The sequence below is a fragment of the Conger conger genome, chromosome 13 (genome assembly GCF_963514075.1).
Source record: "Conger conger chromosome 13, fConCon1.1, whole genome shotgun sequence".
NCBI lineage: Eukaryota > Metazoa > Chordata > Actinopteri > Anguilliformes > Congridae > Conger > Conger conger.
In genome coordinates, this window is record NC_083772.1 from 31087933 (window position 1) to 31104994 (window position 17062).

General features: G+C 46.1%; 3 protein-coding genes across 8 annotated transcripts in view; 1 reads left to right on the forward strand and 2 right to left on the reverse strand.

The window, feature by feature from the left end:
* Window positions 1-1376: 1376 nt before the first annotated feature.
* Window positions 1377-8464, reverse strand: daw1 (dynein assembly factor with WDR repeat domains 1). The gene is made up of 13 exons (XM_061218075.1): window positions 8365-8464; window positions 7606-7678; window positions 7332-7476; window positions 6849-6907; window positions 6605-6727; window positions 6378-6477; window positions 5666-5773; window positions 4939-5045; window positions 4659-4761; window positions 4436-4550; window positions 3881-3957; window positions 2218-2380; window positions 1377-2132 (listed from the first exon to the last, which is right to left on the reverse strand). The coding sequence occupies exons 1-13, from the start codon at window positions 8402-8404 to the stop codon at window positions 2098-2100; spliced, it is 1248 nt and encodes a 415-aa protein (XP_061074059.1). The 5' UTR covers window positions 8405-8464; the 3' UTR covers window positions 1377-2097.
* A 3314-nt stretch (window positions 8465-11778) lies between these two features.
* On the forward strand, window positions 11779-15662 carry slc19a3a (solute carrier family 19 member 3a; the record flags this gene model as incomplete). The annotated part of the gene is made up of 6 exons (XM_061216529.1): window positions 11779-11925; window positions 12315-13119; window positions 13314-13506; window positions 13968-14109; window positions 14225-14287; window positions 15591-15662. Coding segments are annotated over exons 1-6 (1422 nt in total), but the record flags the coding sequence as incomplete, so codon positions are not given.
* agfg1a (ArfGAP with FG repeats 1a) overlaps window positions 14581-17062 on the reverse strand; it is a 30647-nt gene continuing 28165 nt past the window's right edge. For 5 of the 6 annotated variants that reach the window (XM_061217002.1, XM_061216998.1, XM_061217001.1 and 2 more), the window contains 3 exons: window positions 16305-16457; window positions 15812-15906; window positions 14581-15733 (listed from right to left, as the gene is read on the reverse strand). In XM_061217002.1, coding sequence (XP_061072986.1) covers window positions 15674-15733; window positions 15812-15906; window positions 16305-16457 — 308 coding nt within the window. In that variant the 3' untranslated portion in view covers window positions 14581-15673. The remainder of the gene's footprint in view (window positions 15734-15811; window positions 15907-16304; window positions 16458-17062) is intronic. The other variant, XM_061216997.1, reaches the window with a different exon arrangement.

Here is a 17062-nt window from a genome sequence, read left to right on the forward strand (position 1 = left end):
TTTTTTGCAAAATTGTATGAGCAGTAAACTTTCCATCGTGTAGTGTCAGTAGGTTTTTTTCACTACGTGCGTGTTGCTTGCGTGTCATTTTCTATTTATAAAAACGGAATAAATTCCACACCCCTGACTTCCTTAAATGGAAGCTAACACTTGCAGATAAATAGCGTCTGAAAAAAAACATGAATAAGCTTGCTAAGTATATTAAAGTGTATCAAACTGTTGATAAAAAAGGCAGACATGACAAAATGGCTAAATGGCTCTTATTAGCCTAAATGCTAGACGCGTAGGCTACTGTGCTCTTGACGCTGGACAATCTTCTGAGACGGTAAAAAAAAAAAAAGAAATGACAGTCTTGGCCACTTGAACTTGTATCTGCAACGTCTCCACCCTCCAATATGGTAATATGAGGAAACACATTTAGAATTTGGATGCCTAGGAAGGAAAGGAAATCACATTTTATCTGTGATGTAGAGCAAGTAAAATTGATTAGAATTTAAAATCATCTTGTGCTACTTGGACGTTTTTTAAGAACAATGTATCCCTGGATATTAAAATATATTTTGGACTACCAATTTCAATATTACGGAAAGGTTCCAGTGGTCACAGATGATTCAGCTCACTCATTTCCAATTTTGTTGTAGAAAGAACTTATTTCTCTAAGTGGAGTACTAGGAAGGACCTAGTTGTGCATAGTGCTATTTAAACTACAAATCAGTGAAAAATATTCTGAAAATGCTAAGGTTTTCCCTAAAGGTCTTGATTGCTGTTTTGTAAGCAGAAAGGCCATATTAATTCTTAAAGTTTTAGATTGCAGAGGAATTTGCAGGAAAACTTTTATCAAGTCTGTTGGGTTAGTGTCAAGTGGCGCTGTTTTTTTCCTCGAATAAACTGAGAGACATATAACAAACTTTTGTGTGCTGTTAACTGAAGCCTAAATCTGGGATTTGCGTTTGGTCATGCTCAATCAGGTAGTGGCTGATGCAGTTGAACCCACATACTCCAGTGGCCTGAATACTTGTTTAATGCTTTAACAAAAGGTGTCAGTGGAAATGTTATGCCTGTGCCCCTGCGTCAGTTGGATTTAAAATCAAATTTATGAATGGTCGGGTAACTTATTTGTGATGTCAACCCTGTATGTCCCTGGAGTCTCTTTCATATGAGGTAATGATCTCCCCAAACCGCCTCAGTCTGTTACCCCCTTTGTGACATAAACCTCACACGCTGTGTCTGACACAGATTCCTTTTCCAAGCTGTTGTCTTATTCCGCTCTGTCGCTTGCTTTAAAACAAGGCAAGAATGAAAAAAGAAAGCAGGAAAATGTTTGCTCATAATAGTTTAATAAAACCGCAACAAACTGATACTGTTATCAGGGACTTTTTAATGGAAACCAAGGCAGTATAACTAGCATTCCTCATTACAGATGACAGACAGTTAAATGCATTCATAATGAGATTATGATTCTCTCTCTTGTTAGAAATACATGATCAGAAATACGTCCCAACATTACGGAGCCTACGGGTAGATGCTGAGGCAAGACTATGAGGGAGACGGTAGCATTCAGGAAGAGTTGAAAGGAAGGGTAAAGTGTATCCAAGGTGAGGGTGTTCTGGTCATACATAAAGTATGAAAATACTGTATTTTCTCATTAATACCAGGCTTTTCGGCTAAAAGGCTCAGTAGACTTCAAACTTTCGAATTTGCCGCAGTGTGCACAGGCTGGCCAGCCGATCTAGTCTAAATCACCACACAGCCTTGTTCACCGCCCAATACACCATCGCCTGCAGTTGGTTCACTCGCGTCATTGGCTGCATTGTAGGCCATGTGTTTCCAGTGAACCTTCTGTTTATATCGTGTCCATTTGTCCTGCTCGTTTCCAAGACGAATGGGTTTGAGGCTAAACTTGCTGAAGCTGTTAGTCCTTAAACTAACAGACTATACAGACTCAGCTCCCAGCTCCGTGTTCAACAGCTGTTCAGCAGCCTTCGCGAACACGTCGTATTCAAATTTGTTTCAAGCCTACTGACCCCCTAACAGTCACTTCTTCTCCACAGACTGAGTCTCCTCCACCGAGGAGGGCCCAGTCCACACGCTGCCCCCTCAGCGCCAGATGCGGCAGGTGTTGTCCTTACTGCCTGCAGCACAAAGAGGAAAAACAGTGCGTCAAACACACGTACGCAAACAGCGCAGTCTGTGCGTATGAGTGCGTCTGCTCTGTACCTGTAATAATGGTGTCGCCCTCGTAGTTGAAGGCGGAGGAGAAGATCTCATCGGTGTGTCCTTCCAGCACCTGCAGGCAGACCCCAGAGGCCACGTCCCACAGCCGCGCGGTCTTGTCTGCACTGGCGGTGAGAACTCTGCTGCCCTGGGGGTTAAAGCAGATCTGCAGGGAGAGAGGGGGGTGAGGTGGATAAAGCAGAGAATACGTGAGAGAGGGGATGAGTGAACACACATGAGAGAGAAATCTGTTTAACTGAGAGACAAAGAATACAAGGTGTGTGTGTGTGTGTGTGTGTGTGTGTGTGTGTGTATGTGTGTGTGTGTGAGTGTGTGTGTGTGAGTGTGTGTGTGTGTGTGTATATGTGTATGTGTGTGTGTGTGTGTGTATATGTGTATGTGTGTGTGTGTGTCTGTGTGTGTCTGTGTGTGTGTGTGTGTGTGTGTGTGTGCGAGTGTGTGTCTGTGTGTGTGTAGAATCTACACAGTTCCACACTGGAGTAGAAAAGGGCATGCGGCATGCCATGTCTACATATTTTCACCATTTCAGTCTGTGCGAAAACATTCTATAAACGTTCTATAAAAATAAAATAAAATAATTGGTCACAATACAAGTATTCTTTAAAACAAATAGGTAAAAATACGTGTTATTTTCCTGTAGAGTTTCTTCCCCAGAAGTGCAGTACACCTTCTGGACAGACACCTCTGCTGCTCTAATAGAATTGTTGATGCAAAGATGTGAAAACTGGCGGGGATTATTAAAAGCGCTCCTCTCACTACTGTCATATTATTTAAGTGTGTTTTTATTAAGCCCTCGAGCTCCAGGGCGATAAATGTATTTGAATGGAGAAACGGGGAAGATTTTCCAGACAGGAAATGGAAATATTCAGGAAGGGCTGACAATGACAAAGCACAGCCAAGATGAGGGGCACGGACATCAGACGAAGGGCGCAGAGCGAGGGGAAGGGGAGAGTGGGGGTCACAGAGAGGGGAATTGGGAGGGAGAAAATGGGGGGGAGCTGGCCATATACAGTAACTGTGAAATAACCTTCTGAAATATTTTCATTGGTGTCAATTACGTCTAATTTTAGTGAACAGGGACTGCTGTTCTCTAGAAGAGTGGCGGTCATGGTGCAGCAGTAGCACCTCAGCACATTGTGGCCACACTGAAATGGCCGCAGTAGTGCCCTCACCACTGACCCCAGAGCAGTCACGTGCCTCAGGAGTGCTGCAGAGGGAACGGTGGCTCTCTGGGGGGTTGTTTATAAAGACTGTGCAGATGCAGGTGCTGAAACGGTCACAGATCTGTGCCGGCTTATGGTGCCTTCCTGGGCTCAGAGCTGCCCACGCGTGTTCACAAGCAAACAGCCTGACACAGGCAGAACACAGCAGCGCCAATATTTCTAAAAATGAAAAGCCTGATTTTAGAGGCTCGCTGATTTGTCCTTGCTGAATGTAGAGTTGGAACTCGCCCAGATCTGGCGGAGAAACAGTCTGCGGGATACAAAGCACACCTCTGACAGCCATTATCCCACTCTGTACCTGTGACACTCGGAGCCCAGCCAGAAGTGTGTGAGGAATGCCATATGCCGCTGATGTGACCTGGTTAGAGTGGAGCACTCCAACCTGCAAAGTTGTGCAATTGCTCTCCTCCCCGCCCCCTCACCTTAGAGATCTCGCCCTCGTGTCCCTCCAGTCTGGCAGCGCACTCGCCTGAGGATGCCCTGTACACCCTGGCCGTGCCTGTGATTCAGAGGCAGAGAGCTCTTTAACCCTTTAATGTTCTTAACTGAACATTCTAATCACAAATATGTGATTAGAATGTTCTCAACTGAACATTCTGATAACAAATGTGTGATTAGAATTTTCTGGAACAAACATTCTAACAACAAATATGTGATTACAATGGTCTTAACAGAACATTCTCATAAATGTGTGATTAGAATTTTCTCAACCGAACATTCTAATAACAAATATGTGATTGAAACACATCTTCACTGAACATTCCAATTCTGATGTAGCAATCACTACTGGTAATTCAATACAATGAAGTTCTACACTGGCTTACAATTTGAGAAATAAAACATTCCAGAAATTCTACACTTAAAAGGGTTATTTTTGGTTACGGTCTCATCCTCACATGCTGAACTCTTTACTCTCTCTTCCCATTGCCCCCTGGGTAAAGGAGGGTGACGGGAGGTTCCATTTTGGGTGAACCTACCATCAGCGGATGCCGTGGCGATGAGCTGGCCAGTCAAGTCGAAGCAGACGTCCAGCACCTCGTCTTCATGACCCGCCAGTGTCGCCACACACTTCCCGCTGTGCGAGTCCCATATCTGCCCAGCAACAGGAATGATCAGTGCATCCTCTAAACAGTGCTCCAAGCTTCATCTCACAGCGAGACGCACCCTACACTCATAAACGCAGGAAAGGAGAAGGCTCACCTTGGAAGTCTTGTCCATGGATCCGGTGACAATGAGGGAGCAGTTCCAGTTGAACTGCACACTGCTGATCTCCCCTCTGTGTCCTATCAGAGTGTGGATGCGCCTGGAAGCAACAGAAAAACAGCATTACACGAGTCTAGAGAAACAGAGAGAGCGAGGAGAAATGACAGAGAAGGACAGAGGGACAGGGAGAGTGAGGAGAAATGACACGAGCACAGAGAAAGACAGAGGAACAGGCTGACCGACACAGAGACGGAGAGAGATGGCGAGTCGGACGCACCTGGCCGACGGAATGTCCCACAGGGACACGGTGTGGTCAAAGGAGCCGGTGACCAGCTGATCCCCCGCAGTGTTAAAGCAGAGAGCAATGATCTCAGCAGAGTGGCCCTGTGGAAGAGGGAAAGAGACAGCCATTTTATTACTCCACTGTGAAGCACTTGGAAGTTGCTTGAGTCTCTGTATGAAAGGTGCTCCACAAATAAGGTTGTGATTATTATTATTATTACTTTGGTGAGCTTTCTAAATCACAAGGAAGCAGATTGAACTCAAGGCCCATATAGAGCTCGGGTTCACTACTGAATGTTGTTTTGAACGTGTCTCCTTTCAGGGAATACTTGAGAAGTGAAAGATAAAATAAACTGAAAGCGTCTCTCGTGTGTCCCGTGGCGCACCTTGGCACAGGCAGGAGGGCCGACCTGAGGAACCCTGTCTACCGCAGCTTCCCCTTCTCTTTCCTCTGTCTCTCCATCTGCACAGCAATACACCACACCACTCATTTCCAGCGCTTCTGCCTCAAGCTGAGCCTCAATCACAAATCTACCTGCCGAAGAACCGTCCGTCTACGCCTCTCCCTCTCTTATCTGTCGGCTGAGTCGCTGAAGCAGGGACGACTGAAAGCACTGGGGGACAGACCGAGGGACAGAAGGACGGACGGACGTGTGGATGCGTGTGGATGCGTGTGGATGCGTGTGGATGCGTGTGGGTGGCGGGGCAGCGTTGATACGCACGTTTAGCGTGGCCAGCTCCTCTCCTGTCTGGACGTCCCACAGCTTGGCAGTGGTATCCATACTTCCGGTGGCCAGCATGGAGCTCTGAGGGTTAAAAGCCAGACATACCTGCCCAACACAACGCAGGAGTCAGAACCAAATACCTGCCCAACACAACACAGGAGTCAGAACCCTCACACACCATATGTCCAGGGATCATGCGAGACTGATACTGGGGAACAGGTTATACACTCAGTGACCACTTTATTAGGAAGATATTTGACTTATTTATTAGACTTGTTGGTCTTCCGCTGCTGTAGCTCATCTAACCCTTCAAGGCTTGACTTGTTCTGTGTTCAGAGATGCTGCTCCGCACACCACTGTTGTAACACATTACTGTCACCGACCTGTCAGCTTTAACCAGTCTGGCAATTCTCCTCTGACCTCTCTCTAACATCACTCACTGGGTGTTTTTTGTTTTTCGCACCATTGTCCATACACTCTAGAGACTGCTGTGTGTGAAGATCCCCGGAGCAGCTTCTGAGATTCTGAGATAAGTATTATTTATTCCCCATTCATTTTTGGTTAGAACAACAACTGAACCTCTTGATCACGTCTGCTTGCTTCTATACATTGAGCTGCTGCCACATTGATTCGATTATTTGCATTACCGAGCTGGTGTACAGGGCTACTTAATGAAGTGGTCGCTGAGTGTATAAGGAGGCAAACGTACGATTTCTGCAGTATGTCCACGGAAGGTGTGGTAGCATTTGCCCGTCTCTGCGCTCCATAACTTGCACGTCTTATCGAAAGATCCTGTCGCGATCTTGTCTCTGAATGGCAGGGAGAGATAAAGACAGAGAACAGTAACTGAGTGGACGATTATGGCCAGTGAAATGGGTGAGAGTAGAGCATTGTGGGTAGCGGACAGGTGTGAAAATGAGGACTCAGGCACGGTACCCGTAGGGGTTGTTGAACGCGATGGCGTACACCACATTCCTGTGCCCTTCCAGGGTGTGCAGCTCCTCCCCCGACACTGTGTCCCATATCTTACACGTTCTGTCATAGCTGCCAGTGATGAAACTGCAGATGGAGAAACCAAAAGAGAGAGCAGTTTACCTCTCCTGCATCCATGGAATACAAACACTGGGGGGTTTTAAAGCCATTTTAGCTGTAGCAATATGAAGTGTGGAGATGAACTCACCTTGACCCTGATTTGTTGAAGGCAACATTCGTCAGGGGCAGGATGTGAGCCTGCAGGGCCTGTGGGGGGAGAAGGAAGCCCGTTCTGTGGCACGTGTGACGGCACGCGCTCCGAATCAATACGTCTGACCGTATCGCTTTCATACATAATTCATCCGCCTTTGATGTGCCTGGGAAGCCCACTCAGTGTGACTGTGCCCTGCTGCCCTCCACAGGTTTCACGAGGAACAACACTTTGGCTATAATCTGCGCCTGAGGGATAGCCTTCTACCCTGTCAGTCTCACTGATGTCACCATCAACAGCGGATATGAATCCGGCTGTATAGCCAGGTGGAATATCACTCTGCGTCATCCACTGGTGAATTGTGTCTATTTTTACCGTATTTATTTCCACTGCTGTAAAGCTTGGAAAGTGCGAATAAAGTTATTATATTATTATTTAAATAATACATAAAATGGAGAAGGACGTAAAGGCGTGTCTGACCTTGAAGAGGTAGAACCTGCGGTCCTCCTGCTGGCCCAGTTTCTCCTGCAGCCGAAGGATCAGCTGTTTGACCTGATCAGCGCGGGAGGCGGTGATGAGCGGTTCCGTCCTCCTGATCTCCTCTATTAACCCCTCTGCGTCCGTACTAGGCATGGAACAGGGCAAGCAAACCGCTCACCTTTATTAAGAGTCTAACTTTCACCTGCACGCAAAGGCACTGGATATGCTCATTGGAATAAAACATGCGCATGATGTTACTCTCATCTTAACTTACCCAGGAGAAAGGTCCAACAGATCAATGGATTTAGTCTTCAACTCTCCCCCTTTCTCAAACTCCAGAATTATTCCTGTAAGTGCGTTGCCTGGTCAGTTTCAGTTCATTTTAACAAATTAATATGGAGGTTGCTTGCTTGGCTAGCAAATTTTTTAGGTAGCCCTATAGAACCTGTAACTTACCAAGCACATACACGAAAGAAAGCAGATAATGGAAAAAAAAGAAGAAAGAAAACAGACCAACAGCTACAGCTGCTAACGTTTGTGTCACCTGTTTCAGTGAACAGAGGACTTCGTGAGCACATATCGTTACATTGTAGCAACATCAAAAGCGCAACTTTAGAGTTAACTAGGTATGTTGTACGTGGATTAACATAGCCTACAGTTTCCAGTTTGCTTATTTATTTTACGCCATATCACCGTATCATATAACGTTCATCGCATTGCTCCAAACCCCAAATTCCGGAGAACACCGAAGAAACTGAAGAAACGTTCAACTTTGGGAAGGTTTTTGGTGGCAAACACATGGTAATTCTAACAGCAATGCTGTTACAGTGTTTTTCAAGGTAAATTAAAATGTGCAAAAATGTGTTTTGCTAGCTAGATGGAAACACGATGAAGACAAAGCACAAAACCAGCATATAAAATAAAGTAGGAAAATCTCAAATAGTTATTGATATAATTATAAAACAATAGAATGCAAATCAACGACACTATATAAACAGTTCATCATAAAAGCGCCTTAGATAGTATGTATTACCTGGTGGATAATATCTAAGAAGAAACCTTTTCAGCTTCATGGCGACCTAATACAAAACTGTAAACAAAGCGTCTCTATGGAGACGCAAGCATGAGGGTTCTGGCAGCGCATGCGCACAAAGGAACTAGGACTAAAGTTGATTTTGGAAGTTTGGGAGGAAGGTTGCGAAGGGCCGTCATAGTTTATTCAGACTGATCAACCATGCTGTATTTGAACTGCAGTGTTGAAGAACGTAGGTTACGCGAGTTGGAGAGCTGACGTTAAAATAAAACTGCTCGAATACAGGAGTGAACCTGAGCTAGAGCTGTCAGAAAACTAAAACTTAGGAAATCGATTGTAACCTGTACATGTTCCACAAAGCAGGAGTTTTCTTCAGTCTATGTCCCAGATTATTATTATTTATTTGTTTATTTATTTATTTTGGGGGGGGGGGGGGGGGGTCTTTACCTACTCAGTGGAATTATTAGCGCTTTGTGGAACAGGCCCCAGGATCAAACTTGTGCACCCCCAGTTTACACCAGGAAGGACACCTCAAGTAAGCACACATTGTTCATCTGGTGACTGAATTGACAAAGTGTAAGGGTTGATATCTTAAAATGATTCTTTTTATAATTTTATTCCGTTACGGCAGATTATTTCATAGTCAAATGGTGTCCCTCAGTGCGTTTAATGTATGTAAATTATGTTGGTGATTTTAAATATATTTATTGATTCCTGTGAGACATTGTACCAACGGTGTCCTTATTTAAAATGTTTACAACGTGCAACATATAAAGAAATACTTAATACAAATTATATTGAAATTAGTTTGAGTGTTTATTAATGACCATAATAGTAATAGCAACAGCAAACAACATTACACCAATGAATACTAGCATAAAAAAATCAAAATTAGTCTAGGCACATCATTTCTGTTGTCTCATACCATAGACAACACCTAGTCCTTGCCTTTACTCAGATTAATAATGAATAATTCCCTTGTAAAGCCCTTGTTTGTAGTGCTTGATATCCGGGGCTTCAGACTTGTTGTGGTAGAGCTGGTAATCTCTGTAACAGACATTTACTACATGCAGGCCGCCATTCTTTGAATGCTTCTTGAAACTTCTCTTCTGCTGTCTTGTGGTTCTTCTCCTCTGCATAGCAAGCTGCTAAATCTAACCAGGCAAACGCAAAGTAGGGTCTACGCAGCCTGAACAGAGCCTCTGCCTCCTCTACTCCATTCTGTTCTGAAATGGGGTTTTTTTCTGATGTAGATCAGGGCGAGTTGATGGTGCACTAATGCTGCCTCGGCTGTCATTTCCAGCAGTCTTTTCAGAAGAGATAAGGCCTCATTAAGTTCTTGATTTTTCAGACAGAACATTGCTACGTACTGTATCACATAGGGTTTGTCGGGATTCAACTTCAAGGCCCTTTCCATGGGCTCCTCTGCTTTCTGAATTTCGTCATAGACACTGTGTTACACACCCAGCAGAACCATAATGTAAGCATTGTCAAGCTCTAAGACTGAACTCTACTGCTTGTTTGCTGGGGACTCTTCACGTTATTTATGAGGAAAAAGTATGTTCTAGTGGCAAAACAGGTGAAGGTTGAGTTTCCTGATAACAAAAATGCCCAGAATGTTGTGCCTAAACCCAGAACCCCCACCCCCTCCCCGACATCTGGAACATGGACTGAAGTAAAAAGAACTGTTCCTGTGTCGTTATCAGTTTTACTCAGTGCTGGTATCAGTAGCAGTTAACTCCGTAATCCCGCTTTGTGGAACAGGCCCCTGTTGCTGTCCTTTCAGATGAAAATCATACTGCACGTTTATTAGAGTAATTCCCCTGCTCCAGCCAAATCCGTCTTCTGTAGGGCAGGCTACGGCATTCTCTGTGGGGCACGGCTGGCTAACATTGGTGTCGTGGGGTGAGCTGGCAGCAGGTGTGCTTTCGGTGGTTAGCACAGGGGCTGTTTCTAATGGGCCTCATCGGTAACATCTGGGCTTGCTACGGCAGATACATCACACCTTCAAGGCTTCCTGCATACTAATGTCCACCAACACCATGTGAGTCCAACCACTGTCCAACCACTGAGCATGGAACAGTCTGATGCTGAGGTTGAGCATTAATTATAGGTACTGACCAGTCCAAGCAGGTTACACAGTCAGTGAACGGATCATGCAAGTACTGCCAGTCCAATCTGCTGCACTGAAGTCGAAATCAAAGTACTGAACCCATTCTAGGAGTTTAACGGTCTTGAAAGTTGTACTAGCTGGCCCACTAATCACACATACATTAATTATTCCAGTGTTCAATTATTCAAATTTTAATTTGAAAAACATCCATAAAACATTCCAAAGAGTAATGAAGTCTTTCAAAATAGTTTTTAAGAACAATTTCAGAGTGGGACCTCTGAGATTTTCCATTTATGTACTTTAGTGAAAGTTTTAAATATTTTTTATGAAGTGCTTTTATTTTATTGCTCATATTTTTATTATTTTTTTTATTGCTTTTCCTTCATCTGGATGACTAGCTACCCACCTCCTGAGCTTAAAAAGGTGAATATTAAAAAATGTAATTAAATCATAATCGCATTATTCTATGAAAGGGCCATAAGATATAAAATACTCCAGACATTGGGCCATGCCCTACCTTTATAGAGTTGTCCTGGTAGACCCTGTTACCTCACATGTGCTCTGCTGATTTCAGATCGCGTTCAGTCACTCCCTGGAATGCCAGGCTCTGACCTTTGGCATCCACGGCTTCATGGTGCTCCTGTTCCAGAACATTCTCAACGTCATGGCTGAAAATGAGTAAACATCACCATGCAGGTGGAATGGCTAAGAATCTTTCAGTCAAATGCATACAGAGATGTTCAAATACACTAGGACTGTGCTGTGAAAATTTTGAGTTTCACTAAAATAAAAAAATAAAAAATAGACCTTTACACAGGAAGTCCCTGGATATAAAAAATCTCTGAATTGAAACCACACCTATCTCTTGATAAATGACCAGGAATTGATAATAAATATGAAATTCATGAAACACATTAAAATGAAATATATTATTTCCATACTATAGGGTCAGTGCGTAATTGAAGGACAGCGGACATGCAACACCAAAAAACTGTTACGCACATCAACAGTAAACTACTGCAATGGAGACGCCCAGTGGTAAAGAGCTGCTACAGCAGCATCCATAAATGCCTTCACTTCAGGAAGTCTACCATACTTAACTCCTAATCAAATATTGTGGTTTAATAAATGTTTGATAAATGTCTGAGCTCCAGCAAGAGGAAAAAGGCATGAGCGTCACTTTGACCTGGCTGCTCATTGACAGCCTGCATTAATCCCCACACGTGCCATGCCAGGAGTTCAAAGTTTGAGCAGTTCATTTTGCGCAAGCAAAGCAAAGCAGTCTTGCTCGTTCAGTGAAGATGTACACTCTGAAAAGGCTGCAAGCTGGGTGGGGGTATCCCACAGCTCTACTGTGTGTCTATGGCTTCTTCAGCACCATCAAACCAATGGAACCCTTCCTCATCCCATACCTCACAGGCCCGGACAAGAACTTCACAGTAGAACAGGTACTGAGCTGGCACCAGGAAGACCTGGCCAAAGACCGATTGTTCTTGGCGTAATCCACATTTTTATGAACCTGTAAACAGCTATACGTTTTGTATGAAAGTGCGATACAAATTAAAAGTATTATTATTAGTATTATTAGTAGTATTATTAGTAGTATTACCTGTAAGCTAATGCAGTGGCCTTTAATCCAAGTAGCAGTTGTGGTGGAGACAAATTGGTTAAAATCTGTCACCTTAAGGTTAAATTAAACCTTAAGTATGGAATTATTTGAGGCCTGGAATAGTTATTTTCATCATTTGAATTGTATCACTTGAAACAATCTTCAAGACAGACAGAAAAATGAGTGAACAGCCATTTCTCAGGTGACTCCTCCCCTTGTTACTCCCAGGTGACTGGTCAGATCTTCCCCGTGTGGACGTATTCCTACCTGGTCATCCTATTGCCAGTTTTCCTCCTCACAGACTACCTGCGCTACAAACCCGTCATTGTATTCCAATGTGCCAACCTGCTGGTTACTACAGCGCTGCTGATATGGGCAGAAGGCGTAGTAGCCATGCAGGCTATGCAGTTCTTCTATGGCGTGGTGACAGCCAGCGAGGTGGCATACTTCTCCTACATCTACAGCGTGGTGGACTTGAAGCACTACCAGAAAGCCACCTCCTACTGCCGCAGCGTGCAGCTGCTGGGCTACACTCTGGGGGCCGTGCTGGGCCAGGCTCTGGCCAGCACTGCCGTGATGTCCTACTATCACATGTTCATCATGACGCTGGTGCTGTCCGGCATCGCCCAGGTAACCTGCCTCTTTCTGCCAATGCCGCAGAGGAGCATGTTCTTCCACCGCCGGCACAGCAGGGCAGAGACGACCCGGCCCTCTGCTGCAAGCGCGCCCTCGAATACCCTCGAAGAAGGGAACGGCGCAGGGGGAAGCAGACCTCCTGAGGCAGGCAAAGAGGCGGCGGAGGTTCCCCTGCAAAAGAGCGCAAAGGGCTGCCTCCGGGTCATGCAGCACCTGTGGAGGGACTGTCGACAGTGCTACTCCAGGTCGCTGCTGTGCTGGTCGATCTGGTGGGCTCTGGCCACCTGCGGCTACAACCAGACCCTCAACTACGTGCAGGTCCTGTGGGAACACGTGGAACCGTCTCAGAACTTCACCATCTACAACGGCGGGGTGGAGGCCTTCTCTGGCCTGTTTGGTGAGCCCCGGTCGCGCTTCCAAACCACGAGAGCCGTCAGCCACGCAGAAGAAATGGCCGACAGCGCATTCTGATGGCAACCATTTTCATGTGTAGAGCAATAGGATAAAATTCAGCTTAGGTTCGTTTCAGGGGATTCCCTGCAGTGTTCGAGTGTTTACCCCGTCGTTTCGCTAACCCTGTGGTCTGTGCAGGGGCGGCCTCAGCCTACGGCGTGGGCTTCATCCAGGTGAACTGGGCGGCCTGGGGGGAGCTGGCCCTGGGCTCCTGCTCTGCTCTGGGGGCAGCTGCCCTCTTCCTCATGACCTTCATGGGCTCCATCTGGGTGTGCTACGCGGGCTACATCGTCTTCAAAAGCCTGTACATGCTGCTCATCACCATAGCCATGTGAGTTTGTTGGATCGTAGCCAATGTGCCATACCGAGCGATCGCTCACTGTCCAAATTAGACACACCCTTAGAGAATGCATGCATCTCTGCTGTCACTCATAATGAAGGTTATGTCAGGTTATTTTAGGCGATCGGTTCTCAGCATATAAACTCAGGAAGGAAGCAAAGCAGATTGTAGGCCGGTCCCTACCGGGTCCAGCAAAAATATACAGCGCCAGAGATCTTCCAAGCAAGAACATTCAAGAGAATTGCACAGGCATTCTCTTTGCATGTGAGGTTAATTTAGGCCATCTGCCTAAACATCCGACTTGACTATGCCTGGACTAACCCAAATCCAACCCTAACTTTCTTTTCTCCAGGGTAATTAATTTAACAATTAGTGCTACCGATTGGTTCTCAGCCGCGATTTGAACATCACGTTCGGATCGCAGGAAACAATATTCCCGTCTCCTCGAGCAGGTTCCAGATCGCGGCAGAGCTGTCCATGGAGAGATACGCCCTGATCTTCGGAGTCAACACCTTCGGCGCTCTGGTGCTTCAGACCATTCTCACAGCGGTGGTGGTGGACAGCCGTGGACTGGGTCTGGACATCGTCTCACAGGTGAGGAGCTTTATCGAAGGGCACAGACACCAGGGTGTCGGCACTGGGTTAAAGGCACACGATATCTGCCTTTATCATGGTAGATACCGTGACCCATTTCTCCATTGTGTTACAGTTCACCATTTATGGGAGCTACTTCGCCACCATTGCAGCCATATTCCTCCTGAGGGGCCTGTACACCAAGCTGAGAACATGCAGAGACCACAGCCACAACTCTTTTGACGCAGAGACTGCCTGACCCAAAATGGTTCCCTGTCCAGGACACTCCAGGAAATAACACCATGGAGACAGAGGAGCTGCATGGCCCTACCTAGAGATGAGATTGCGCAGTCCATCCTAGCATTACAACTGTGCAGAACAGGGTTGGACAGCTCTGAAACAAATGATCTTGCAGTCCAATGGATGCCCTCAGTGTCCTGTGTGCCCCTCCCCCATGTGCTGCTCACAGAATTGTGATCAAACAAACGCAGATGTGATTGCTTTTGCCTTCACTTTTTATTCTTAATTAAAAGTAAAATCTAAATACAAGGCAGATGAAAAGTGCTATTACAATAGAGCTAGAAATATATATCAGATTTCCCAGGGCTGCATGTGCTCCTGTCACCACGACTTCCTACCCAGCCAATCATCTCCTTTCACCGTGCCCCCGAGGCGGGGCCAAACCTTCCGTGTCCAATAAGAGTGCAACGTCTGAATAATGATAGCCATTTATAAATCTCTCTATTTTACAAAAATGTTTCAACACATGAATGAGTTGTACAGAAATACAAAAGAGTTTGTTTTTGTTTTTTTTTTTAGTTAAAATTCATTTTAATATATATGTACAGATTAACTTAAATTTCCTTAACACCCAACATAAGTGGTCTTAGTCTGTGCTGACTGAGTGAGCACCTGAGGACGTGGCAGGAGATTGGCCGGCAAGGTCCTGGAGGAAGCTGCAGGCAGGTAGCCAAGTCCGGGGGCGGAGTCACGAGCCTCTGGACAGGTGAGGGAAGAGCCACACTCTTTCCCACCGTGGAAATGGAACACAAAGCATTTTCCTCTTTTTTTCTTTTTCTGTTTTTGTTTTTGCAGAGTCTGTTGTACCTACTGATCCAAACCACCTGTATCGATTTGTTTCCTTGTTTTTTTTTCTTTTTCCACAAATACAGAAATTCTCAGTAGCCCAATGCTTTTTTTCCCTGTAACATACATGTGGTAAAGTTACCAATACTGATATGCACAAAGAGCAAAATTTCTAAGAAAAATATGTACAGAGTTGCAGCATAACGAATGTGGTATTTGCAATAACTTAGCATTAGCCAGTTTGAATATACATGTGGCTCTGTGGGTGTGGGACCAGTTCACAGGTTAAATACAGGATGTGGTGAGACCATCCTTCGACACACCGTTACCTTGTTCTGTTTTGTCATTGATGTTGTCGCCGCCGTTTGTCGTTTTTAAAACTCAATAGAAAATACAAGTTTTAGAAACATGTTTTAAAGCTACTTGTGAAACAAAACAGTGCAAGAGGTGTGTGCGGGCTCCAGGTGTCGGCCCCTAGTGGTGGCTCGTGGGAGGCACGCTATAAGAAGGGGTTTGTGGAGGAACCTCCTGCCGGATACTGTCCTGTAGGGGCTCCAGCCTGTAACAAAGAGAGTGAGAGAGTCTGGTCACCGCTCACACACGGGCGACACAACCACAGCTGCGTCACGGGACTCACCAAGAAGGGGTTACTCGACATGCCGGGACCCGCCAACTGCTGCCCAAACGGGGTCACCATGGGCTTAGCCTGTCCGAACGCTGCGAAGCCTGCACCTAGGAGAGAAGCAGAGGGCGAGAGGGACAGGAAGGGAAAAGGAGGGAACGAGGGAGAGACGGAGGGAGGAAGTTACATTACGTCATTTAGCTGATGCTTTTGTCCAAAGAAACTTAGAGCTGATGAGACTAAGCATGGGATAATCCTTCATGGAGCAATGTGGAGCAATGGAGCAATGTGGGGCCTTGCTCGTGGGCCCAACAGCTGTGCAGATCTTATCGTAGATCTTACCAGGGCTTGAACCACCAACCCTCCGGGTCCCAGTCTTGTACCTTAGCCACTAGGCTACAGGCAGCCCAAGTTACTAAGGTACTGGGCTGAGTGCGCACACAGAAATATCCACACATGCACGCACACGCGCACACGCAGACACACACACACACACACGCACACGCACCGTTGGGCTGTGGTGGGTAAGCCTGAGGCTGGGGGAAGGGAGCCTGTCCTGGGAGGGGTTGCTGGAACGTTCCGCTGAAGCTGGTGGGGAGGTTGTAGGCGGCGGGGTTCCCGAATCCCGCTGGCATGCTCATGGAGCCTGTGCCAAATGTGGCTGCAACACAGGGAAGGATGGGTTACTGCTAACTACACACACACAGGTATACACACACACACACTCACACACACAGGTATACACACACACACACTCACAGGTATATACACACACACACACACACACACTCACAGGTATACACACACACACACACACACACACACACACACACACACACACACACACACACACACACACACACACACACACACACACACACACACACACACACACACACACACACACACACACACACACACACACACACACACACCAGGGCTCCAACACCAGGTCCCAGGGCTGGGCAGCATTGGCTGCTCCTCTGGCAGGGTTACCGCAGTCCCCTGCGTTTCAGGGCGTGGTCAGGACCCAGGAGATAACAGTTCTCTGGGCACTAGACACAACCTGGATGCCCCACCCCTCAGCTGGAGAGGGATGACTCTGCAATGGTGTTTCCACTGCTGCAGCAGTGTCATTACCGCTGTGAAATGGCACATCACCCAATCTGACACCCAGCCTGGTGTAGTATATACTTATACTGCGGATATTACATTGGCAGAGTACACAGCACCACAAAGGGCACTAAGGGGAAGGATGCAGGAGGA